At 51.1% G+C, this 25,568-nt stretch overlaps 3 protein-coding genes across 8 annotated transcripts; all 3 read left to right on the forward strand.

Moving 5' to 3' along the window:
• The first annotated feature begins 792 nt into the window (after positions 1 to 792).
• On the forward strand, positions 793 to 9,792 carry Dnaaf3 (dynein axonemal assembly factor 3). 2 transcript variants are annotated; one of them, XM_076927700.1, is made up of 14 exons: positions 793 to 908; positions 1,009 to 1,097; positions 1,422 to 1,564; positions 2,144 to 2,237; positions 4,380 to 4,537; positions 4,918 to 5,100; positions 5,336 to 5,461; positions 5,580 to 5,702; positions 6,046 to 6,163; positions 7,353 to 7,464; positions 7,612 to 7,686; positions 7,766 to 9,264; positions 9,530 to 9,568; positions 9,721 to 9,792. In XM_076927700.1, the coding sequence occupies exons 2-12, from the start codon at positions 1,013 to 1,015 to the stop codon at positions 8,256 to 8,258; spliced, it is 1,710 nt and encodes a 569-aa protein (XP_076783815.1). In that variant the 5' UTR covers positions 793 to 908; positions 1,009 to 1,012; the 3' UTR covers positions 8,259 to 9,264; positions 9,530 to 9,568; positions 9,721 to 9,792. The 2 variants fall into 2 exon arrangements, with proteins under 2 accessions (XP_076783815.1, XP_076783816.1); XM_076927701.1 differs by having other exon boundaries at positions 822 to 908; positions 993 to 1,097.
• Positions 9,126 to 12,430, forward strand: Tnni3 (troponin I3, cardiac type). 2 transcript variants are annotated; one of them, XM_076927706.1, is made up of 8 exons: positions 9,126 to 9,264; positions 9,530 to 9,551; positions 9,721 to 9,792; positions 10,214 to 10,255; positions 10,517 to 10,648; positions 11,059 to 11,148; positions 11,641 to 11,817; positions 12,283 to 12,430. In XM_076927706.1, the coding sequence occupies exons 1-8, from the start codon at positions 9,254 to 9,256 to the stop codon at positions 12,364 to 12,366; spliced, it is 630 nt and encodes a 209-aa protein (XP_076783821.1). In that variant the 5' UTR covers positions 9,126 to 9,253; the 3' UTR covers positions 12,367 to 12,430. The 2 variants fall into 2 exon arrangements, with proteins under 2 accessions (XP_076783821.1, XP_076783822.1); XM_076927707.1 differs by having other exon boundaries at positions 9,530 to 9,542.
• Positions 12,431 to 14,411: 1,981 nt separating this feature from the next.
• Tnnt1 (troponin T1, slow skeletal type) lies at positions 14,412 to 25,568 on the forward strand. 4 transcript variants are annotated; one of them, XM_076927702.1, is made up of 14 exons: positions 14,412 to 14,523; positions 16,140 to 16,182; positions 16,293 to 16,306; positions 16,682 to 16,708; positions 16,907 to 16,939; positions 17,981 to 18,002; positions 20,043 to 20,106; positions 20,356 to 20,472; positions 20,801 to 20,878; positions 21,270 to 21,383; positions 21,961 to 22,070; positions 22,710 to 22,800; positions 22,899 to 22,939; positions 25,427 to 25,568. In XM_076927702.1, the coding sequence occupies exons 2-14, from the start codon at positions 16,151 to 16,153 to the stop codon at positions 25,470 to 25,472; spliced, it is 789 nt and encodes a 262-aa protein (XP_076783817.1). In that variant the 5' UTR covers positions 14,412 to 14,523; positions 16,140 to 16,150; the 3' UTR covers positions 25,473 to 25,568. The 4 variants fall into 4 exon arrangements, with proteins under 4 accessions (XP_076783817.1, XP_076783818.1, XP_076783819.1 ...); XM_076927703.1 differs by having other exon boundaries at positions 17,984 to 18,002; XM_076927704.1 differs by lacking the exon at positions 16,907 to 16,939.

The raw sequence follows: 25,568 nt of genomic DNA on the forward strand, positions 1-25,568 counted from the left end.
TTCCCACTTCAGAATGCTGGTATTACAGGTCTGTGCCACGGTGCCGGTTAAAGATATATTACTGAGTAATGACTGTGGTAGCAGCCTGATCACATATTCTTGAAAATCTACGGAGCAAAGTCCGGTTTTCCACCTGGTGAGACCTGTGTCCAGACAGAGCCCAGGTGTGAAGGAAACAAAAACAAAAGAACAAAGCAGAGATCTGAAGGCACGTCTGGGCTTCCTGGTATAATTTGGATTTATAGAGATTTCATTAAAAGCCAGAAGTGGTGGCTCACAAACCTTAAACAAGAACTCAGGAGGACTGCTGCAAGTTCTGAGTAACTCGAATACAGATGGACCCTGACTCAAAAAGAAGAGGAGGGGGAGGGGGAGAGAGAAGACGGGATGAGGGAAGAGAGGAGGGAGCGAAGGAGGAGTGGGAGGAGAGGAGGACGAAGAGGAGGGGGAGGAAGGAGGAAGAGAAGGAGGTAAGAAAAAAAGGAAGAGAGAAGAAAGGAAGGAAGGCAGGCAGCAAGGATGGGTGGAAGAGAAAACGGGAAAAATATTTCGTTCAGTTCGGATATAATTTGAAGCAGCAAGCTTGGTCCTCCCTTTCCTAGAAATCTGGACAGATCCAGAAAGCAGGACCCTGGCCAGGCTGTCGTTATGACAACCTCGTTCGGCGTCCAGTTCCGGACCGCACGGCAGCCATCTCTCGGAGCTTCTATTGGTCAAAAGTTCGTAGTGAGCGGTACCTTTTCACGTTCATTGGTCAGTTGATAGCAACAAATGCAAAACCACCTGCTCCCATTGGATGATGACTCAGAGTGGGCGAAGCCTCTAGGAGACAGTTGTGTTGGCTTTCAGGAGCTCAGCTCAGGACCCTGCGGGAGAAGGGTCACGTACGGATATTCGGAAGGATAAAGGTGAGGGAAATAAAGTGGAGGTGAAGGGGCAAGAAGTGAGGGGCAGCAAGAAAGGGATGGGATGGACAAATGTGAAATTCCCAGGATTCCTGTCCCACAGAGCGATGACCACGCCTGCGGGCTCCGGCGCCGGCTTCGGCTCTGTGTCCTGGTGGGGTCTGTCCCCAGCGCTGGACCTACAGGCTGAAAGTGAGTCTACCCTAGGACCACACACGGTCTTAGACAGAGGTGCCTTTCCAAACCCAACTGTGGACTGTGCATACAGCCCACAGCACTTGTGCCAGTGGTAGAGGATGCTGATGGGGTGTATATGCCAACGTCTCCTAAATTAAATGCCTTTGGGAGAGGGGTACCCCCCCCCAAAATATTTTGATTATATTGAGTTTTATAAGGCAAAGGTATCTATGTTTTTGGAACCCAGCCTTGGGTTACCAAGCCTGGTAGATTCATAACTTCTAAAGGTAGCTTTAGGAGACAAGAGCACCAGTCCCTTGCTCACTATCGTCTTGCCAGGTCCTCCTGTAGACCCAGATTCACAGTCGGATACAGAGCGCAAGGTCCCAGAGCTGGATGCCCTGCTGTTAGGTTCTGTGGATGGGAGACACATGCTGCGGACGCTGGCCAGGGCGGCGCTCTGGCCTCGCAGGAGGTTCAATGTGAGTTGGGATTCTGGGGTCGTGGATGAGGCAGAATGACCTGAGTGAGGAGCCAGATTTCTGAGCCCTTGAGAGAAGAGAGGATTAGGATAAAAGCTTCCAGGTCATAGAGGTTAGGCTGTGGGATCTGAGGTGGTGGAAACTAGGAATGTTAGATCCCATGTCCGAGGGAAGTAAGGTCCTGGGGTTTGAGGCCCCTGGGATTCAGTAAGATTGAGAGCCCAAGAATCAGATCTCCAGGAGTGGTGTGAGGGGCTGATCTGGAATCTAGAGAGGGGCCTGGCAAGCTAGATCTAGTGGTTGAAGCCTGTAATCACAACTGCTCTGGAGGCTGAGGCAGGAGAAGCATCACAAGTTCAAGGCCTTCCTGGGCAACAGAGAGTTCAAGGGCAACCCAGTGAGACCTTGCCTCACTTGAAAGGAAAATGGGGGGAAAGTGCTGGCCATGTGGTTCAGTGGTGCAGTGCTGCTGTAGCTTGTGCGAGGTCCCTGGTTGGGTTCTGTCTCCATACAGGGGTGTGGGGGAAGCTGGTGTTCTGGGCTCCTAGATCTGCAGAACTCTCCTGTCTGTCACTCCAGTTTTATGTGCTGGAGAATAATCTGGAAGCGGTGGCCAGACACATGCTGTTCTTCAGTCTAGCCCTACAGGAGCCTGAGAAGATGGGGCTCCAAGGTCAGTTGCTTAAGACTCTGGCATTCAGCCGGGGGGTGGGAGTGGGGGTAACACTCGGAAGACAGAGGCAGGTGGATCTCTGAGTTCAAGGCCAACCTGGTCTACAGAGCAAGTTCCAGGACAGCCAGGGCTACACAGAGAAACCCTGTCTCTGAATGAATGAATGAATGAATGAATGAATAAATAAGAAACAGAAGACTCTAGCATTCAAACGCAAGGCTTCCCCCCACCCCCAAAGACACTGACCTTCCAATGGTGTGGTTTAAATTTTTGGAGATGCGATGGAGCTGATAGTGCACACTTTTAACCCGAGCACTCAGGAGGCAGAGGCAGGTGGATCTCAAGGAGTTCAAGGCCAGTCTGGTCTACATAGTGAGATCCAGGTCAGCCAGGGCTCATAGTGAAACCCTGTCTCAAAAATAGAAAATAAATAAAGCGTTGGAGATGTAGCTCAGTTAGTAGAATGCCAGTGTGCACAGAGCCCCTGGTGTGGTGGCACAGGTAGTCACAGCACTAGGGAGGTAGCTAGGAGGCTCAGAAATTTAGATTGTCATTAGCTACATAGAGTTTTAGGTTCTGTGGCCATTTAAAAAACCAACCAAACAGAGTCTGTGGAAATTGAGCGTCTGGTAGAGGTTCCTGCTATCAAGCTTGGTGATCTGGGTTTGATCCCTGGGCCTCACTTGGTGGGATAAGAGAACTGACTTCTGAAAGTCACCGTCTGATACCCACACGTGTTATAATAGAAATACACGTTAAATAAAGTGTGAAGGGCAAGACAAAGAGCTCTTAGGTCTTTTCATCCTTTGCAAAACACAGGTCCTAAAAGGTCCTCCACTGATGTGGGCCTTAATATGTATTTATTTAGTGAGCGCATGTGCATGCCACAGATTACAAGTGGAGTTCGGAGGACAACTCACAGGAGTTGGTTCTCTCCTACTGTATGAGTCTCAAGGATAGGTCCTTAGGCTTGGCAGAAGGCATCCTTACTCACAGAGCCATCTTGCCATCCCATACCAATAGGATCCATGTGAGGAGTCTACAGAAAACTGTGTAGTGTTTGACTTATAACACCAGCTCAGCTCTCTCCTTCCACCACTTTATTTCAAAGTTCAATCTCAGTTCATCGTCAAACTTGATTGCAGGCACCTTTTACCCCTTGACCCCCAGCCCCCAGGTCCCACAACTTAGTTCAGCTTAGAACATCTGAATAAATTTTTTAGGGTTAAGAGGCACTGGGAAGTTAAGACAGAGATGTATTGTTGTAGTTCAGGCTGGCTTGAACTTTTGGGGATCCTCTTTTCTCAGGCTACAAACACACACACACACACACACACAAAATTTGGTAGAATGCTTACCAAGCACATGGAAGTCCCTTCGGTTTCATCCCTTTTGCTTGTTTTTTTTGAGACAGGGTTTCTCTGTGTAGTCCTCACTGTTCTGGAACTTTTTCTGTAGACCAGGCTGGCCTCAAAACTCAGCAATCCGCCTGCTTCTGCCTCCCAAAAGCTGGGATTAAAGGTGTGTGCCACGCCCCCCCAGTGGGTTTCATCTTTAATACCAAATGAAAAAGACAAAAATAAAAAACGATCTTACAATATTAAATTATTTCCTCCTTACTGTGGAGTTTGGGTGTTTTGATTTGGTTTTGTTTTGCTTTCAGATAAAGTTTTATTGTGCCCCAGGACTGTGTCACCCTTTTCTGACCTCTGGAAGGCCTTGCACGTAGTGCACAGATGTACACTCAGGAGCGCGCGCGCTCACGCGCACACACACACAATGAATAAAGTTTATTTAAAATATTTTTTAAAGATTTACTTTATGTATGTGAGCACACTGTAGCTGTCGCACACCAGACACACACCAGAAGAGGGCATCGGATCCCATTACAGATGATTGTGAGCCACCCCGTGGTTGCTAGGAACTGAAGCCAGGAAGAGTAGTCAGTGAGTGCTCTTAACCGCTGAGCCATCTCTCTAGCCCAAAAATACATTTTTAAGAAGAGGCTTGGGGATGTATGTCAGCTTGCCTGGCTTTTGGGAAGTCCCAGCTTCGATCAGCAGTGCTGGGTGGTGGTGGCAGTCCTGAATTGGTGCAGTTTGCCAAGTCTTGCTCCCTTTCATCCTTCCCACCTCCCGCCAGAGAGGAGTGAGACCTTCCTGGAGCTGTGGGGGAACGCGCTGCTGCGACCCGCTGTAGCAGCCTTCCTGCGAGCCCAGGCTAGCCACCTGGCTAATCTGGTCCCGGAGCCTGATCGCCTGGAGGAGCAACTACCCTGGCTTAGCCTTCGGGAGCTCAAGGTGCCACAGCTGCCCAGCTTTGTTGGGGGCAGGGGAGAGGGTGCCACAGCTGCCCAGTTTTGTTGGGGGGTGGCTGGGGGAGAGAAGGTGCCACAGCTGCCTACTTTTGTTAGGGGGAGATGAGGGGGAACATTGCTTGAAATTTGGGTGGCTGCGGGGAGAATGGAAATGAGCAGTTCAGAGGAATTGAGGAGCTGGAGCAGGCTGGGGTCTGGGATCCCCAGTTCTACCTCTGTGACTCCCACTACGGTGGCCTAGGGTCAGAGGAGACTTTGCTTTCCGTGTCTCCTTTTTCCACCCCATAATCATTCCCACCTAATGGGATGGAGGGGAGCCCTCATTGCATCTCTGGCTCTCTCCATGTTTCCCTGGCTCTGCAGTTCCGCGAGCGGGATGCCCTGGAGGCCGTGTTCCGCTTCTGGTCAGGTGGGGAGAAGGGACCGGAAGTTTTCCCCATGACTCGCCTTTGGGACTCGAGGTTGCGCCACTACCTGGGTTCCCGCTACGATGCCCGGCGTGGTGTTGCCGACTGGGACCTGCGCATGAAGCTGCATGATCGAGGGGTGAGGGAGCTTTGGAGCGGGTGGCCAGCATCTGAGCCCAGAGGGAAGGAAGAGGGCTGGAACTTTGCCCCCAGATATGAGGGGAGAGGACTGGGGTCTAGACTCCTACCTAGGTTTGAGGAAGGAGGACTGGGGCTGGACCTTGGAGTCTGAAGTTGGAGGAATCCCTATAGATATAAGGTTGGGGTTTCTATACTGAATTAATCAGGACCTTCTTTCTTATCCTCTACTTCAGGCCCAAGTCATCCATTTCCAGGAATTCCGACGCTGGCGGGACATAGGTGTTGCCTTTGAACTCAGAGACTTGAGTGCTTACCACGTGCCCAACAGGACTCTGGCGTCGGGTCGCCTCCTGAGCCACGTACGTATCTACTTCTAGGCCTGGTCTGCGTATTTTAGGTATCTACCAGTAAAGGTCTACAATTTAGACCTCACTTTCGATCTCATGTCCTTGTTTTTCTTTTTTCTTTTTTTTCCAGCGTGGGGAACGCGTAGCTGCGCGCGGATACTGGGGGGACATCGCCACGGGGCCCTTTGTGGCTTTTGGCATCGAGGCAGACGACCAGAGCCTCTTACGAACGAGTAATGGACAACCGGTCAAGGTGTGGGCTCTGTGGGTCTAGGGTTAGGGCCAGCAGACAAGTCCTGCTCTCTGCCTTTCAAGCCTGCCTTTCCTGCCAAGTAGGGCCAACGCTTTTTTGAACTCCACTCCTTATTTTGGTCCAGTGTCTCCATCCAAGTAACAGGCTCTGTCCCCAACGTCTTGGCCCCTATCTTGGAGAGCTATGATCCAGCCCTCTTACTAAGTCCTAAATCCAGCCCTAGAAAAGTAACAAGGAATTCAATTTTGGGGCTAGCGGTCACTTGTACACAGTAAGCCCCGCCCCTACCTACCCCTAATGTTCCTAGCCTAACTTTGGGCCCCTCCCCCTTTCTCCTGGGCAGACTGCAAGCGAGATCACTCAGCACAATGTTACAGAGCTGTTCCGAGAAGTGGCCGCCTGGAGGGGCCCGAGAGCCATCCAGGGGAACGTGAAGGAGACCGAGTCGCCCAAGCCAGATGGTGGGCAGCTAGCAGCTGCAAACTTCAGATAAACACTGTTTTGTTTTTTTTTTTTTTTCTTTGACAGAGCTGGTTTGGAACACCTGGGCAGTTGCTCTCTTGCTGATGGTCATTCTCTTTTTATCTCTTTTTCTCCCTTTCCTAAACCCTGATACCACCGGTGGAATTCTCAGCCCTCTATAGAGGGAACCGTCCAGATTCCCCCCCTACACACTTTCCCTAAATGGATTCTGACTGTCCCTCTTTCTATTCCATTCCTTAACTCATCTCTCCCTAGGTGTCCCCTTATTCAAGGGACCATCCACTTTCTTTCCTGTCTGTAAAATGGGTGTCTGCTCGTGGGCCCACCTCCACAGATTTGCAGCAATCCAGCTCAGCAAAAGGATAAAAAAGGGAGAAAGACATGGAAGGGCGACAAGATAGCTTAGCAAGGAGAAGTGCTTGCTGTCAGGGCCTTGCAGCTCAAGTTCGATCCCTGGGATCCAAGTAATGGTGGGCAGAAAGAAAGAGCTGAGCCAGTAAAAGTTGCATGCCCGACCTTCACACACATACTGTGGCACACACCATCACCCAAAAAAAAAAAAAAAAAAAAAAAAAAAAAAAATCATTTTAAAGAAAAGGCCCAAAAAGCTGTCACCGCAGCTCAGAAGGCTGAGGCAGGAGGAAACCCCTGGTTTGGGTCGCAGTTCCAGACATCTTCAGCTACAAGATGAGAGCCTGACTCAGAACGAAACAAAAGTAGAGGACAAGGAGTGTTAACTCCAATATTCTTTGTCACTTGTGCATCTCTTTGACTCTCTCTCAAGATTCATATGCATAGCCGGGCTGTGGTGCTGCACACCTTTAATCCCAACACCTGACAGGCAAAGGCAGAGGCAGGCGGATCTCTGAGTTCGAGGCCAACCTGGTCTACAGAGGGAGTTCCAAGACAGCCAAGGCTATGGAGAAACCCTGTCTTTAAAAAAAAAAAAAAAAAAAAAAAAGTGTACAAGCACACATGTAGCTGCACTGGGAAGCCACTAGAGGGCGTCATTTCCCCAGAAACTAGAGTTAGAGGTGGTTGGTGTAAGCTGTCTCATTTGGGTTCTGGGTGCCAAACTCAGTGTCTCTGAAAGGGTGTCGAGCCCTCTTAGCAGCTGAGCCAGCTCTTCAGCCCCAGAACTGACCTCCTTCTTCCCTTCTCTTTCAGTGCCTGCTCAAGAACCCTTCACTATCCACTTTCTGCCTCTCGATTCTTCGCAGACTCTCCACCACAAGACTTGCTACCAGGGTCGGTTCCAGCTCCTCTATGTGTCCTGTGGGTAAGTGGGACGCAGATGTACTCATAAAGACCTAGAATTGGGTTCCAGTTTTCTCTTTGTCAGGATCTTTAGCTTCGCAGTCTCCATCCTGCTCTGGGCCTTCGCCCCCACCCGTGTATCTCAGCTCCTAGCCCTTTCTCTCCTCAGGATGGTCCATCTACTCAGCCCTGAGCTCGGAGCTTGCGTGGCCCCCGGAGGGAACCTGGTTGTGGAATTAGCTCGGTGAGCCAGAGGACTGGTTGTGGGAAGGCCCCAGCTGGGCCAAAAGCCAGGTCTCCTCACACACAGTTTCCCAAAATAGGTACTTGGTGGACCTACGGCCCAAGGAGCTGAAGTCGTTCTCTGACCGTGTTGTGGAGCTAGCGCGGGCGGCTGGGTTCGCCCCTCATACCGGAACCAAACCCTCGGAGATCTTTGCGCGCTTCTACAAGTTAGGGGACTCTACTCCGGATGGCGAAGACGCAGCTGTAGAATCCGGACCCGAGCCCTCCAAGGTCCTGGCCTCTCCCGCAGAATTGATGAACCCACCCCAGGCTGACCAGGTCCCTTCTCTAGAGGCGATGAGCCCACCCCAGGCTGAACAGACCTCATCTCTAGAATCGATGAGCCCAGCCCAGGCTGACCAGGCCCTGCCTCCAGAAGCAATTAGCCCACCCCAGGCTGAGCTAGCCCTGCCTCTAGAAGCAATCACCCCTCCCGAAGCAAATCTGGCCCCTCCTCTGGAAGTGATAAGCCCACACCAGGAAGCTCTGGCAATGTCCTCGGTGGATGCACCTCCAAAACATGTAACATGAACCCCAGGGACCCAGTATCCCACCTTGAACAGCTGAAGCAGGCCCCGGGATTGACACCAGCTCAGCCCACCTCTGGAATGCTCTGTGCTCCTTCTCAACCCCAGTGATATAACTAGAATTTCAAATTCCTTTCCTGGAACTCTCAGCTCTACTCTTTTTTTTTGGGGGGGGGGGGTTCCAAGATTGTTACCCGAGACTTATCTTGAATCACAGGCTGGAGGTACAACCCTGGGCTCCAGATCCTCTCTTTTGTCTCGGGCCTTTCTTGCTACTCTTGGGAGGGACAAGGACATATCCTCCCTTGAATGTGGTTCAAATAAAGAGCGCAGGGTCACCTCTGTGTGTCCTGTCCTCAGTCGGTCTCCAGTGTCAAGAAGGGGGTAGGAGCAGGGGGGATGGGCCCCGATTGTGGGTTTCCAAGTGGACTTTGCTGAATTTCACAGCGGTGCAGGCTGAGGATCTAGGGTCCTACACATGAACCTTTAAACTAAACATGCTAGGGACACTGAAACATAGAAACATGGAGGAGAGAAAGGACAGTCTAGGTCTCAGAAAGACTACAGTTGAGGGGCCTAGGTGTGAGGAAAGAAGGCTGGCTTTCTGGGTATGAACACGGGAAGCTGAAGTCTGGACTCTTGGATTTGAGAGAAGAGGGACCTTGCTCCCGGGGTTTCCAGAGTCTGAGGGAGAAGGGAGTTGGGGCGCCAGAGTCAGAATGAGGAGGGGTGTAGATCCCGGGCACCTTGGTGGATCCAACTGGAGCTTTGCACACGGCTCCCTCGCAGCTGGTTATCTCTCATCCTGGGCATGGGCAGGGGAGGAGACAGCAGTATATTTAGTCTTTGTCCTCGCCCCTTATCTCAGTGTCCTCAGTGAGGCTTGAACAGCCCAGAGGGAACCCAACCTCTAGAGACCTCCAAGGTCACCGGGGACACCCTTCCAGGACCCTCCAGGAATCTCCGATCCGATCCCGTTCTCTGCCTTTGGAGATCAGCATGGCGGACGAGTATGTGAATCTTGGTAACTTCGGACTAGAGACCCCAAGAAACAGGCAGAGAGGCACACAGTCAGTCTTCGGGGGCCACGTGAGGGTGCAACTAGGTTGGATACTTGTCCTGAAATGGTAGGAGGCAAGGGTGGTTGGATTTCTGTAGAAATGAGGTAAGAATTTGGGAATCAGATTCTTGGGGTTCGAGGGAGTGGAGGGGATAGCCTCAGCCTCAGGGGGACCACCATCAATGATTTCCTCTTCATGGTTTCTCTTCCTTCAGGAGCAGCGATGCGGTGAGCGCTGTGAGCTAAGAAGTGGGGTAGGGAACCCTTGGCCCAGAGTGGGTGCTGTAGAGAGAGGGCTGGGGACCGGTGGGCAGTGGAACCTGCCGCTAGAGGTGAGGGATCCGGGAAGAACTGGACACCCGGGTAGGTTTGAGTAGTAATGTAGCCTGCTTCAATTGAACCCCAGCCCGCGCCTGCTCCTGTCCGACGCCGCTCCTCTGCCAACTACCGAGCCTATGCCACCGAACCACACGCCAAGGTGGGGAGGGGCCCTAGAGGACGGGGCTTCTGGGTTCAGAATCCTCTGGGACCCAGTAAGGGGCGGCACCAAGGCCTTGGAAAGGGGTGGTAGTGCTTTGGTGATGGGCGGAGCCCGATGGGTGGGGCAGAGTTTCAGAAAGGCGCAGGCTGGGGTTGGTGGAAGGAACTCCTCTGCCTACAGCAAGGCTTAGGCGTGAGCATGATGGTGAGCAGTGGGTAGCAGGCACTGCGCAAGTCTAGCCAGAGACAAAGATGGACGGATGAAACGGAGGAACGTGGCTTCCAGTCGACTCGCCGTTCTGGTTGAAGAATGGGTGACCCGAATGGGTATAGACTCGGGTGGGTGGTGGTGACTTGCAGCCCCGCCCCGTGTCCACTTTGGGACCTCACACTGACCTTTCTCCATATCACCCTGGCAGAAAAAATCTAAGATCTCCGCCTCCAGAAAACTTCAGTTGAAGGTGACGATGCGCTCGGAGGGATGAGCCTTGGTGGGCGGAACTTTGGGGGAGTGGTTTCGTTTCGGAATGTGTCAGACCTCCTACGCACGCGCGCGCGCGCGCGCACACACACACACACACACACGCACTCGCGCGCGCGCAGTTTTTGAATAAAAGACACAAACTTGGATGTTCGGATATTCTGTCTCTCTGGAAGATGGGGGGAAATTTGTTATTTTTATACTTTCGGGGACTCTGTTGTCTTCTCCAATCATCCCGCAGACTCTGATGCTGCAGATTGCAAAGCAGGAGATGGAGCGTGAGGCAGAAGAGCGCCGTGGAGAGAAGGGGCGCGTTCTGAGCACTCGGTGCCAGCCTTTGGAGTTGGATGGGCTGGGCTTTGAAGAGCTTCAGGTATCAGTTTGATGAGCCTGGGACCCGAGGTTCCTCATCTCTGGCCTGGCATCCCTTGGGTATCAGGAGCACAAGCACCATCTCCAGTTCTGCCGGGGACCTGCAATCCTTATCTCAAACATTCAGTCCTACAACTTCAAAGCCCAGTGTATTTCTCCAGCCTTTATCTGCAAAGTCTCAGAATTCTTGGCTCCTGGCCAATTCTTTAAGTTCCCTGGAGTGCAAATTCCAGTGTCAGCTTCCTTTCATCCCCTCCTTCCTCAGACTCAGGAGTCCAGAGCCCAGCACTCCTCTCTCAAACTCAGGGGTCCAGGGCCTAGGCCTCCTTCGTCAGACCCAGAGGTCTCCTCTCTCAGATGAAGGAACCCAGTCTCCAGCCTCCCTCTCAACACCCACGGTTCCTTTATCAGGACTTATGTCGGCAGCTTCACGCTCGTGTGGACAAAGTGGATGAAGAGAGATACGATGTGGAAGCCAAAGTCACCAAGAACATCACGGAGGTGGGAAGCCTGGGGAAGTCTGGGCGCCTTCACAGTAGACTGAGATCTCCAGGCTGTAGCTTCAGGCTGAGGGCTATGGATGTTTGTTTGTGCTTGAGATAACTCTAAGCAGAAAGCAGGCAGTGGCATGGGTACACTGTGGCAAAGGAAGCTGTCTCCTCAGACAACACATGCAAGGCAAAGCCTGGGTGACACAAACAGGTCTGTAGAAGTTGAGCCCTGAGTTGAGCTCTGGCACAGAGAATAATGACGTGCATATAGTTGGGTTGAGTCGTGTTAGAAGCTTTGATTGATGGGGCTGGGAGTATCATGAAGAACACAAAGTTGCAGATTGGAGGCTTTAATCTGGAGCCAGAGCTGAAAGAAAGGAGGAAACTTAGCTACTGAGAGCAAGATAGCGATAAGGGGGGGGGGGGATTGTTTTTGTTAAGAGATATTCAGGAAGAAAGCAGCAGGAAGACGGGGTCTCCATGCCCATATGGTCCTCCCCAGATTGCAGATCTGACCCAGAAGATCTATGACCTGCGTGGCAAGTTTAAGAGGCCCACCCTCCGAAGAGTGAGGATCTCTGCGGATGCCATGATGCAGGCGCTGCTGGGGACCCGAGCCAAGGAATCCTTGGACCTGAGGGCCCACCTGAAGCAGGTGAAGAAGGAGGACATTGAGAAGGTGAGTGTGGGCTAGGGTGAGAAGGAGCATGCTTGGGAAAGTCTGAGTGGGCATACGGTCCGGGCAGAGAGCAGACGCACTTGGGGTTCTAGTGAGAAACTACTGATAAAGGGAACTCAAGAAGTCGGAAGACAGTGCATTGGGAGAGAGGAAGTAGTAGTGAGGGGCAGAAGTACTGAAGACACGACACTGAAGGTGCTTGAGAGAGACAGGAAATGCTTGGAGGAGACAGGAAGTTCATGGGGGAGACCGGAAGTGCGTGGGGGTGAGTGGGGGTACACGGGGAGAAGAGAAGTGATTAACAGGAAGTTTGCCAGGTTGTTTGAGGGGACAGGAAGCACTCTAGAACCAGATTCATAGATAGGCTTCCAGCACAGAATGGTCTAGCAAGCTAAAGGGCAGATAGAGGGTATTCAGGGGATAGAGACCAGAAAGAGTCCTTGACCTCTGACCTTCCACCTCCAGGAAAACCGGGAGGTGGGAGACTGGCGCAAGAATATCGACGCACTAAGTGGGATGGAAGGCCGTAAGAAAAAGTTTGAGGGCTGAGCCCATGGCTCGCATCCTGTGCTCAGAACGGTGTACCTGAGGAATAAACCTCTCCGAACTGGAAGTGACTGTGTGTCTGCTACCCTGGGGCACTTGAGAAGGGTAACTGAGGGTTGGTGTTCCCCAGAGCCATATGGGGTGTGGTCACAGACAAGTCTCTAACATGGTTTCTCACATGGGCTAGTCTCTTCTACAGAGGGCATGCCAAACCCAAGGACAGATGTGCAAGTGGCCCCAGAGTTGGCCTTGGGATTAAAAGAACTGGTTGTTTTTTCTAGAGGATCCAGGTTTGATTCCCAACACCCACAAAGCAACTCAAAAATGTCTGTAACTCTAGTGCCAAGAGATCCTATGTCCTCTTCTGGCTCCTGCTCAGACAAGCAAACTATCTACTACTATACAATTACAATTATTTTGTTAAAAATAAATTTTTTTAGAGCGCCAAGAAAAGAAAAATAGAAACACGGATATATTCACAGTGAGGCAGACAGATGATGGGGATCCTGTAAGAGACAGAAATAGAAAAGTAAGTCAGGCGTGGTGGCACACACTTTTGCTCCCAGCACCTGAGAGGCAGAGGCAGCTGGATCTCTGTGAGTTCAAAGCTAGGCTGGTCTCCATACTGGATTCCTGGACAGCCATAGTGAGATCCTGTCTAAAAAAAAAAAAACAAAAAAAAAAACCCCCCAAAACACCAAAAAAAAAAAAAAAAAAACAAAAACAAAAACAAAAAAACCAACAACAACAACAAAAAAACAAACTCAACAAAACCAACCAACTATAACCACCCAACCACCCAACCAATAACCACAAATCCCCCTACAGAAATAGAAAGTGAAAGAGAGAAGAGAAAAGGAGAGAGAGAGAGAGAGAGAGAGAGAGAGAGAGAGAGAGAGAAAGGAGGCAGACATAAAGACAGGCAGAAGGATTGAGAAAGAGAGACATATGGCCCAGACACAGAGAGGCAGAGCTCACATGATACTGAAACACAGCTTACAGACATACCCCCAGAAGCACACAAGGACAAAATTATGGAGAAACTGTATCAATCTCACCACTGGAAGGTGGAGGCTGGAGGATCAGGAGTTGAAGGTCATCCTTAGTTATATAATGAGTTAAGGCTAGCTTTAGGCTAGCGTGGGCTACAGGAGACCTGCTATGTGGGGCATCTTTCATTTCAAATAGTTTACCCCACCACCAACAAAAGAAAACAAAAACTATGTAGAATTTCACAGTAGTTCAGACAGACAGACAGAGGAGAGAGGAGAGAGGAGAGAGGAGAGAGGAGGAGAGAGGAGAGAGGAAAGAGAGAAGAGAGAGAAGAAAGAAGAGATACCAAAAAGAGTCCAAACCCCAGAGGGGAACCCACAGAAACACAAACGAACAGGGGGAAGGAAGCTTGCTTTGCAGGCACTGGCTTCCCTAGAGTTCAAGGTCACGGCTTGACTGGGAGTGGGGGTTGGTGGTGGGAGGATACTAAAAAAGATCAGTGAGGGTTGGGAAGAGGAGGGGCTGGCATGGTGAGGGCTCTCTAGCCTGACACCCCATCCCCTCCCTCCTCCCCACACCTGCTTCCCAGCTTTAGCTGCCTGTTGTCACCATGGTGGAATTTTGGTGGTGGACAAAGGAGTGGGGGTGGAGGGGGGGGGAGACAGTTGGACAGAGACAGAGAGGGGAGATATGGAGGAATGGGGGCAGATGGGAAAAGACACAGAATATACAGATGGAGGCCAGAGACAGAGGCCATTAGAGGAGGTTGAGAAAAGCCACACAGAGGTAGAAGGAAGCCTCACTTAAGACATCCCCCCCTTTGTCATTAAGCCCCCTTTTCCTGTACTGTTTCCAATCTTGGGGACTCGAAAGCACTGGGTGCTCTAAGAGAGTTTGAGGGGTGCCCTGACGTAGCCTGGACCCTAGGGTGTTTGCTGATGAAAATCCAACAGGGATTCTAAAGCAGATGACAGGTGTTGGACCCCAAAACTGGATGGAGGGGGGGCAGAGCAGGGCTCTGAGGAGGGGGGATGGTCAGAACATCGGAATCCTCGCCCTCTCCTCCAACCTGGGGCGGGGCTCAGCATCTAGCTATAAACCCAGGGGGTACGTCACTGTCCTCAGAAGCCTCAGACTCCTCTACAGCATCTGTGGACCCAGCCTTAGGTAACCGGTAACCGGGCTCTGAGTTCTTCACACTGATGTCTTTGGGGAATGGGGACCAGGTGTAACAATGAGGACAGAATCTCCTCTTCCTCTCTCCTCCTCTTCTTCCTCTCTTCCTCTTCCTCTTCCTCCTCCTTTGAGACAGAGACTCATTCTGTAGCCCAGGCTGGCTTTGAGTTTGCAATCCTCCTGCCTCCCGGGAGTTGGGATTATAGGGCAGCAGCGACTGAGCTAAGCCTGAGTCTTTGGGGGAGACTTGGGGTGGAAAGGGTGGAGGGGTAGAATCTGGGGGTTATGTAATCTGGGGGGTGCTCTTCTTCACATGGTGGAGGAAGCGTTCTGAAGGCAGAGCTGGGTGAACCTCTATGAGTTTAAGTCTAGCCGGGTTTACAAAGAGAGTTCTTGCCAGTTAGGGCTACATAGTAACACTGTCCCAAAACAAAGCAGAACCAAACAAAACGTTGGGGGTTTCAGAGGCTGGGGAAATTGCAGAAGGGCAGATGCCCCCATGAATTAGGCTTTGGGACGTAGGAGGTATGAGGAACTGGGGAGGGCTTAGGGCCTGAGATCTCAGTGGTACAGGCCAGGAGTTCCAGTGCTTAAGAGGTTGAGGCAGAGGATTTTGAGTTCAGGGCCAGCCTGAAAAACAGCAAGGTCCTGTCTTGCAGTGGCACTGTTATTCGGGGTATCCTAAAAGAGACCTCTGAGTTTGGTTGTCAAGTTTTATTTGAGGATCTTATCCCTGGGGTCCAGACAGGTGCAGGCTGTATCTGATATACTGGGAGGCAGAAGAATCAGGAATTCAAGGTTATCCTCAGCTACATAGTGAATTTAAGGCTAGCTTGGGTTATATGAGACCCTGTCTCAATACCACCCTCCAGCTCCACCACCCCCCAAGTCTGCGGGGTTTAGATATGTAAGCGCATGGACACACACCCAGACTCGTACTAGTATGAATTGGGCACCCAATCTAGAGACGCTAAGACTTCTTGGTCTCATGTAACAGGGCCATAGGGTTTGGAACTCAGATCTGTGGGGATTGAGCTTTGAAGATCTCAACCTGGGGACCTTCAGGCCTAGAGAAGCAGAATTTGGAGGGGGGAGCTACTGGTTTTAGGGGCCCAAGATGAAGCTGCTCTTGATACACCCATCCCTTTGGGAAATGTAGGTGAAAGGGGAGGAATCCTAGGCAAACAGAGGGGCTGTGGTAGGAGGGGGCAATGGGAGTGGGGTGGGGGAGCCCCACTTCTCCCACTCCTTATTGGGAAATGTCCTCTGTTTCTCTGTCTGTGACATTCCCCCAAAATAGCACCAGGGGTGGGGCAGCTATTGTCTTCAAATCTTGTCCCTTTTCCAGTACCTCCTAATCCGTCCTGGGATCAGGTTTTCATGGACCTGTCACAGGACAAAAGAAGACAGCTGTGGTGAAGGAGGCAGGGTAGGCTGTTCCGTGTGGGACTGGGGCCTGGCCTCCGTGGGCTGGGCTGGGCTGGGCGCCAGCCTTCCCTAACCCAAGAGTCCAGACCCCATCATCCCTCCCTCAGACTCAGGAGTCCAGGCACCAGCCCTTTTCCTTGAGGACCCATCTCACTCAGCCTCCTCTCTCTGGTCTGCAGGTCACTCCAGGATGTCAGACACCGAAGAACAAGAATATGAGGAGTAAGCAATGCAGTCTGGGGGCTTGGGGGCTTGCAATGTGGAGAGACCATCCTATCCCAAGGTGTCTAACTGTCCTCTCTTCCCTCCTCTCTCCTTGTTCATGTCTCTAGGGAACAGGCAGAAGGTGAGTGGGCAGTGGGCCGGCCTAAAGGGTAGAGTAAGCCCTCTGGAGTCCTGTCTTGGAGGAAGCTGGCTCATGGAACAGTCCAGCCCCACTTTGGTGGCGGGGTAGGCATGAGGTGTTCTGAAACCGCTCTCAGCAAACCCCTGGTAGCAACTGGAAATGCCCCCCTGTTATATTTGCTGATGGGCAGAGAGTCATCTTGGACCCTAGATCTGAGGGAGGAGGGCTGACCCTAGATCTGAGGGAGGAGGGCTGAGGCCTGAGCTCCTGGGTCTGAGTGGGGAGGGCTGAGGCTAATCTTTGAGTCTCTGGTACACATTCATTCGATGCTCCAGAGTTCTTAACGTTTTCTTTGTGTGTTCCCACTCCTTCCAGATGAGGAAGCAGTGGAGGAGGAGGAAGGTGAGGCTTGAATCCCACAGGTCTCTTCCTAAGGCTTGGGGTGGGGGTCGGGGGGGAGGGATGATGTGTTGGGCTGGAGGATCCTGGGTCCACTCTTTAACAGCATCTCGCTTCTCTTCCCACCCCTCCACGCTCCTGTGTGGCTGCTCCTCCCTGCACTTCCCTCCCAATCCTCGCTTCTCCTCCTGCCCCTCCCAGCCCCCGAGGAGCCGGAGCCGGTGGCAGAGCGAGGTAACCATAGCTTCTTCGCTTCCTGGAATTGATTCGGGGTGTCTGGAGACCCCGACATCATCGGGTCGGCAATCCACCATCACCGGATTAGCTCCTGGAAAACCGGTCCGGCCCAGGCTAATCCTTTAAGCACCTAGGGTCCTGCGCCCTCTGGTGGTCGTGAAGGGAAATTGCCTTGCGAGTTTTTAACCCTTTTCCCTTCCTTAAAGGGAGCTGTGTGCAAGCCTTCGTTCCAATCTTGGAAGAATGCTTACTAGAAAGTTGAGTGTTGGCGGAGAGGTGACCCATCTCCTCTCCTTTTGGCCCCTTGACCCTGTATGTTGTATTTCTCCGCTATATACATTCGAAGGTTGGGGCTTGAACTTTTAGTTTATGTTTTGTTTGTTTTTGAGACAGGGTCTCACGTAGCCCAGGCTGATCTCAAAACTTGTAACCTTCCCGCCTCAGCCTCTTGAATGCTGGGATTACAGGTGTTTACCACCATGCTCAGTTTGGTTATTTTATTTAGTTTTCTGTTTTTGAGATGGTCTCCACCTGTAGTTCAAGGTTGGCCTTGAACTCATAGAAATTCTCCTGCCTCAGCCTCTCACGTGATAAGATCACAGGCCTGAGCTGAGGAGCTTGAATTTTAGGGTACCAGCAAGAAGTGTGGTGGGGGGGTCTGTGTCCTAAGGGAGCAGGGGGCTGGGGACAGAGGTCTGGGGTCCCTGAATGAAGAGAAGCAACAGAGCCCCTTCCAATGCTGAGAAGGATGGGGGAGGCAGGATACAGGGGTAGATATAACTGTAGATAATCCACGGGTTTGGTCCCTTGGGCTTTCAGAGGTCTGGGAAGGGATGTCCCCACACCAGTGGAGAATGTATATGTGATGCGAGTGACCCCTTTACCCCCCTTTTCTCCACCTCAACTTCCCTTCCCTCCCCTAATGTCTTTCCCCCAGCTCTGGGCTCTCAGGTTGCCCCTGGGTTTCCTCTTGGGGTGCCAGCCTCTCTCTACCCAACTGTTGCTAATTACCTTTTTGTCTTCTCCCGTTGCCACCAGAAGAAGAGCGCCCCAAACCCAGGTGAGGTGCTACAGGGTGGGTGTGGTTACAAACCTATCCTTTCATGCTCCTCCACCAAGAGAGACAGGATACCCAAAGGCAGAGAAAAGAGGGCTTGATACAGCCAACCTTAATTCTTAAAGCAAGAAGTTCAGGACCTTTCTACATTGTGAAACAGGTCAGATATAAAACTAAGAGCCTAGGTTCTAGAACACCATGCAAGGGGGCTCTGTGCCAGGTCAAGGCTAATCAAGGAAGACTTCCTGAGGGAGGTGATAACCTGAATCCTCTCAATAGAAACCTTGCTAGTTGAAGGAGGCATTGGGTACATTGTGGGCAACGAAAGCCATTTCTTACACACAAAGTTGGTGGTTATATATAAAAGTCACTCTGGATGCAGAACCAGGTCATCGTGAGTGTGGTTAAGGGAGGTCAGTGTAGGCTGTGGAAGCTGACTGAGCTAAGAGGAGGCTGAGGGGTGATGTTAGGGCCGAGGCTTAGAGCCCCTCGGAGGAAGGAACACAATTAGAGAAGTCCCAGGTTTGAAAGCTACTGGGGAAGGGATGCAGGAAGTGAGGGCCATTTCTGGGATTGACAACAAATGGACCGTAGAGACACCAAGTGGATGAGCCCTGCCAAGGCATGGAATGTACTGACACATGAATTATTCAGGAAGTTTCTGTTAACTTGGGTCTTGGGAAAGAGTGTTCGCCGGGCACGGTATTGCTGCGTTCTCGGAACAGTAGTCTTGGTAATTCCAAGTTCAGCATCTGTGGGTTTTGCTGATCTTACATCATAGCTATTAAAAGACACTGTAGGTGTCCTGCGCATGCAGACGTTTTTCCTGTTACAGCGGCACACTGTTGCTGCCAAACAGTAAGTAGCACAGCATTGAAGCAAGCGGGTAACTGTAAGCTACAGTAAGAACACCGGTCTTCAAAGTTCACGGCCTTTAGCACCCATGAACCCCAGGCTCCATCCTTTCCCTTGAAATAAAATTCCCAGGCCTGGAGAGGTGGCTCAGTGGTTAAGAGCACTGCCTGCTGCTCTTCTAGGGGATTGGGTTCAGTTCCCAGTATCCACGCGGCGGCTCACAAACGTCTGTAACTCCAGCTCCACAGGATCCCGGCTTCCTCCTCTAGTCTGAGGGCACTTGGCCATACATGTTACACAGGCAGCAGGCAAAGCCTCAAACATACACACAAAAGAAAGAAAATGGTTAAAAAGGAAGTGAAGTATCTCAGTGTGTGTGTGTGTGTGTGTGTGTGTGCAAAAGAAAAGGCAGTACTTTTAAGCTTTAAGACTTTGCTATTTATTTTGCGTGTGAGTGCCTGATCACAGAGGCGTGTGCGTGGCGCAAGCGTGGGGCTCAGAGGATGATTTACAGGGGTCAGTTCTTTCTTTCTTCCTTGCGGCTTTCAGGGAATGGAACTCAGATCATCAGGCTTGACATGTAGGTTTTTGCTTGCTGAGCTATCCCACCTGCTTCTTACACAGAGGATTGAATATATGGCCTCTTATGTTCGAGACAAGTATTCCATCCCGAGTCACACTCCCAGCCCCTGATTGAGGGAGTCTAGGCAGATGCTCTACCACTGAGCCACACCCAAGCCCCTCACTAGGGGATTCCAGTTAAGTGCACTACCACTGAGCCACGCCTCCAGCCCCTCACTGGGGGGTTCTTGGCAGGTCTTCTACTGCTGAATCTCATCCCCAGTCTTGTTGTTACTTTTTATTTTGTGGCAGTGTCTCATAAGTTTCCAGGGATGGCCTTAGATTCTCTCTAGACCATGCAGGCCTTGAACTTGCCTCAGACTTCCAAGTAGCTAGGACAACAGAATTGTACCATCAGGCCCTGCCAGTTTTTACAAGTATGTCAAAACAGGCAAAACAAACAGTCTTACATGTTTTATGAAACTCAAAGTATTCAAACTATATTTCTCTGACTGTGGTCTCCACACAGACTTGGGGGTGGGGGTGGGGGTGGCTATCATTTTGAACAGCGTGTGGTGAGGCAGGTGAGGGAGGCCACCCTGTTGATGATCTCTCTCCATTTCACAGCCGTCCTGTGGTGCCTCCTTTGATTCCCCCGAAGATTCCAGAAGGGGAGCGTGTGGACTTTGATGTGAGTGACAGATGTCCTACCCCTGACACAGCTGCAGGATCCTTGGCGCCTTGAGCCCTTTCTGACAAGTGCTCATCTTTGTTCCCTTCTTGAAAAGCCTGGATTTACCCCCAGTGTCCTGTTGTTAGCAAGGAATGCTTTGCTGACATCTGCTGAAAGCCATCCCAGCTGGCTGTCAGTCATCACTTGGGGCTGGGATGGGGCAGGCTCTAGGGCCCTGTCCAGCGGCCTCACGGGCTCCCTCTTCAGGACATCCACCGGAAGCGCATGGAGAAAGATTTACTGGAGCTGCAGACGCTAATCGACGTGCACTTTGAACAGCGGAAAAAGGAGGAGGAGGAGCTCATTGCGCTAAAGGACCGCATTGTGAGCTGGCAAGGCGGGGTCCTCCAGTACATCTCCCCTTCCCTCCTTCCATGTAGTGATTTGGGGTCTCTGGGAGAAACAGTGGGGGCATTGGGTGGGTGCACTCCAGTATATATTTCTGTCAGGCGTGCACTTTGGAGGCCGAGGCAGGAAAATTGCCATGAGTTCGAGGCCAGCCTGGGCTATATGAGACTGTCTCAAAAAAGAAAATTAAACAAAAGAAACTATACTTCTGTTTTCTGCCTACTGGTGGAGGGATAACTTGTGGGAGGAGATAGCCTCCAAGAATCCCCCTCCTCTGCCCCAATCTTCCCCCTAACACCCCCAGGAGAGGCGTCGCGCCGAGAGAGCTGAGCAACAGCGCTTTAGAACAGAAAAGGAGCGAGAACGCCAGGCCAAGCTGGCGGTAGGTGTCTGTCCTTTCCCTATAGAACACTTTATTCCCCATGTTTGATACTCTCCGTGGTTCTCAGAAGGGTGAGCAGTCCATATAAATAAAAAGCCTACTGCTGATCTAACTTCAGGCATGGCTGGATTAAGAGACTCAAACCATAGCACGAAGACTGAACTTTGCTGGGTGTGATGGGCTCAGACCTATGATCCCAGCACTGGAGAAGCTGAGGCAGGAGGATTTCTGTAAATTTGAGGCTAGCCTGAACTATATACCAAATTAAGAACTGAATCCCTCCATGGCTCCAACTTCCTAATCGTGGAGCAGAGCCATCAACTACTCAGGGTAGGATCTTCCTCCCTCGAGTCTGTAGGGTCACATGGAGTGAACCCCTTTGCTCTCACAGGAGGAGAAGATGAGGAAGGAGGAGGAGGAGGCGAAGAAGAGAGCAGAGGATGATGCCAAAAAGAAGAAGGTTCTGTCCAATATGGGGGCTCACTTTGGGGGCTACCTGGTCAAGGTGAGTCTAGCCCTGTGGAAATCTGCGTTTACAAGAAGGAGGGAAGGGAAGCTTCAGGCTGGTCCTGAGGAGGAGGACTAAGCCTGGACCTCATTCAGGGGCAGCTGTCACTGTAGATAGCATGTGGCAAAGCAGGTGAGGGAGACACCCTGCTGATTGTCTCTGTCCCTCTTCTGTTCACAATGTCCTTCTGGAGGTGCCCGGGTGTGAGGGAAGAAGACCAGGGCTTGCACTCTTAAGCTTGAGGGAGGAGGCATAGAGCTTGAATTCCTGGGTCTGAGGAGGGAGGGCTGGAGTCTGGGGCTCCGACACTAAAGGAAGAGAGCTGGAGGCTGGACCCCTGGGTCTGAAAGAGGACGTTGAGGCTAGATCTTTGGATTGAGGGAGGAGTGCAGTAGTGTGGAGTCCTAGATCTGAGGGAAAAGGGCTGAGGCTGGACCCCTGGGTCTGAAGGGGAAGGGAGGAGGTCTGAGGTTAGACTCCTTGCATCTGGTGGAGGCACTGGCTTTGATAGAAGGACACTGAGTGGATTTAGCCTCCAGGTTCCATCCCTGGCTTGGGATTCTTCCCCCTCCAGGCAGAACAGAAGCGTGGGAAGAGACAGACTGGTCGGGAGATGAAACTCAGGATCCTGTCCGAGAGGAAAAAGCCCTTAAACATCGACTACATGGGGGAGGACCAGCTCCGGTAGGGCCCGACGGCTCTCACAAGGCTTCCCTGGGCGATACTCCGGATCTGAGCCTTAGTGCTGGGTTACTTCAGGCAATCGGCACTCGTTTTCTAGGCCACTGTTGCTTTCTGTGTTCAAAATGTCACTCAGATGCAAGCTACCCTATGGCTGACATGGCCTGTAGTGTCTGGCATCCACAGTGCCCCCTTCCGAATTGAGGTGGAATTACAGCATTCAGAGAGGCGCTGGGAGGATCATAAGTTCAGGGTCATCTTCTGCTGTATGTTGAGTTGAAGGCCAGGCTTAGCTTACATGAGATCTTGGCTCAGAAACCAAAATTTTACACACACACACACACACGCGCGCGCGCGCGTGCGCGCGCTATGTAAGTAATAAATAAAAAAACAAATGGCTTTCGCTCTGGGGTTCGCAGCCATTATTTCCTTCACTCCATTGGGAGACTTCCATTTGGGAACTTCCGTTTCAGAAAGAGGCCACACATTTGAAAACCTTCAGCGGGCAGTCTTAGCAAGAGTGTAGCAACTATACCAAACCCAAAGAGGCTTGTTGCGTGCCTTGGGGTAGGTGTCCTAATCTCTCTGGACCCAGAACGCAGCCTGGGTCTTGCTGCATCCCTGTCCTTCTCGACTTGTCAGGGAGAAGGCCCAGGAGCTGTCAGAATGGATCCACCAGCTGGAATCAGAGAAATTTGACCTGATGGAGAAATTGAAGCAACAGAAATATGAGGTGAGACCTCCCTGCCTCTGCTGGGGCCCAGGCTGGGTGAGAGGTGTGTCAGGCGGGTCCGGCTGATCATCTACCTAGCTTGGTTTCCTCCTCCACAGATCAACGTGCTGTACAACCGCATCAGCCACGCCCAGAAATTGTAAGTGCCATTCCCAACCTCCACTTATGGCTCCCTCTGTTCCCTCCTTCTCTCCCTTCCCCCCTCCCTCTGCTCCTGCACACCACTGCCATTTTTGGTATCTCCTGTCTTTGCTTCCAGAGACAAACTATCTGTACCTGTTCTTGTGGGTTTACTTTGTTTATTTCAAGACAAAGTCTTACTTGATAGTTCAGGCCGGCCTAGAACTCACTGTGTAGCCCTGGCTGGCTTTGAACGTGTCAGCAGATCTTTTTGCTCAAATCAGTGGAATGCTGGGATGGTTGACAAGACTTACCACTCCTGGCTTTTTTGTTGGTCTGCTTATTTATTTTTAAGCCAAGGTTTCACATACTCCAGACATACTAAGTAGCTGAGGCTGGCCTTCAACTACTGATCCTCTGGATTTAGCCTCAGGAGTGCTGGGGTTATTGGCCTTATCTTTTGCTTTTCCTTATCAGCTCAGGTTTCAGTCTCCCTCCTTCTTTGTCTCCCTCCATCACTTTTCTTTCTGAGTATATATTATATTATGTTACATGTAATTTTAAAAAATCACGGTTCCACCTTCTTGGGAGCCCTGCCCGTTTTCCCTGCTAGGCTCTGAGATCAGCCGCTGCCAGGCTCATCCAGTGGCCAGCTGGCTGTTTTTCCTGGAAGCTGCCATTGCTCCCCAGCCCCCTCACGGCTAGCTTTGCCAAGCAGCCAACAACTGCCCCGGCTGCCCTCCTCCTCCTTCTGCCCACCTTAACCCCCCGGATGGAAAACATTAGACAGTTTTATTATTTTAAAACTAGCTAGATAACTCAATGGCTGGTCGAAGAATTTCCTGCCCTAATCTTATCAACTTGCTCCTGCCATCCTCCTTGGCCTCTGTTCACAACAGAAGCTACAAATTCTAGGTGCCCCAGGACCTACATGTCTACAGCTTCCTCCTCATTCCAAAGCCTCTTTAGAATGCCCTTTCCCTGTGTCCCTTCTCTTCCTCCTGGGACCTGGAGGTCCCACCTTTTTTCGTTCACCCAGCCATTGGCTTCTGCCTCCGTAATTGACACAATCAACAACCAATTAGGGAATCAACACCTCCTTCTACAATTTTACATCATTTTTCTACATCATGTTTGCATAAACACGTGTGTGCATGTGTATGTGTGTTTGTGTATGTATGTGCGGATGTGTATGACTGTATGTGGGGTGTATGTGTGTGTATGTGTATGGGTGTGCATTTGTGTATGAGTGTGTGTGACTGTGTGTGTGTGACTGTGACTGTATGTGTGTGAGTGTGTGTGTGTGTGCATGTGTGTGTATGTATAGGTGTATGTGCCTACGGAGACCAGAAGGTTTGGATCCACTGGAGCTAAAAATACAGGCAATTGTGCACCATACAACATTCGGCGTGTACTCAGAGGATGTCTTGGAAGACTCGGTTTATTCGTTCTTTCTTGTGGTCCTGGAAATAAAGCTTAGATCTTAGGTTTGTCTGCAAGTACCTTTACCTGGTAACCCATCTCACTGGCCCCTCTCTTTTCTCTCTCTCTTTGTCCCTCTCTCTCCTGCCAGCTTTCCTCCTCTCTATTTCTTCTTATTAAGACAAGGTCTCCTGTAAGCCTGAATGACCTAGAACTCCATTTGTATTTTGAGACTGCCCTTAAACTCCTGACACTTGCCTGCCTCCACCCTCCAAGTACAGGGATTACAGACACATCAAACCTGGCATACACACACACACACACACACACACACACACACACACACATATGTATGTATATATATATACATATATATATATATATATATATATATATATATATATGGCCCAGGTTGTCCTCAAACATTTCCTAATCCTTCTGTTTCATCCTCTTTAGGGCTGAGATCACTGATGCCCAGGCTTCTCCATGCTTCCTTCTCACTTTCTTTTCTTTTCTTTTCTTTTTTTTTTTTTAGCCTTTTTTGTACTCTTCCAGCCTCCCTGAGCCCTGTTGCATGTCACTACCTCTAGCTAACCAACCCTTTTTTTTTTACCCTCAAGCCCCTTACACATAAATTTGCATGAGTTCTCTGTGAGCTAACCCAAGAGAGTCAGCTTCCATGTGACCACCAACCACTTACTGGGCATTATCTGAAAGAGCTACACTCAATGGGGTGGGTGTGGGTGAGTGTGTGTGTGTGGGGTCGTGGCTCAGTGGTAGAACCACTACCTAGAATCCCCAGTGACGGACCCAGGTGTGGCTCAGAGGTAAAGCGCCTGCCTAGAATCCTCCAGTGAGAGGATTCCAGTGAGTGGCTCAGTGGTAGAGTACTTACTTAACTTGGAAGAGGCCCTGACTCAGTGCCCACTACTGCAAAAAAGAAATAGCATTGCTGGCCTCTCCTCCTGACTTCCTCTGGGTGGGGGTGGGTATTTGGTGGACTTCCTGAATTTTAAAGACTGCTGTGTTAAGCTTATCTTGGAGGATCAGAACCTCTTCCTGACACCACCTTCTTCTCCCACAGCCGAAAGGGGGCTGGGAAGGGTCGAGTTGGAGGCCGCTGGAAGTAAGCCTGCCAGGACATGTCCCACTGTGTGGAGCCCAGGAGCCACTGGAGTGTGGCCCATCTGTAACTCAAAATAAAGTGTCCCCAGGCATCTGCTTAA

The sequence above is a fragment of the Arvicanthis niloticus genome, chromosome 30, assembly GCF_011762505.2.
Source record: "Arvicanthis niloticus isolate mArvNil1 chromosome 30, mArvNil1.pat.X, whole genome shotgun sequence".
Classification (NCBI taxonomy): domain Eukaryota; kingdom Metazoa; phylum Chordata; class Mammalia; order Rodentia; family Muridae; genus Arvicanthis; species Arvicanthis niloticus.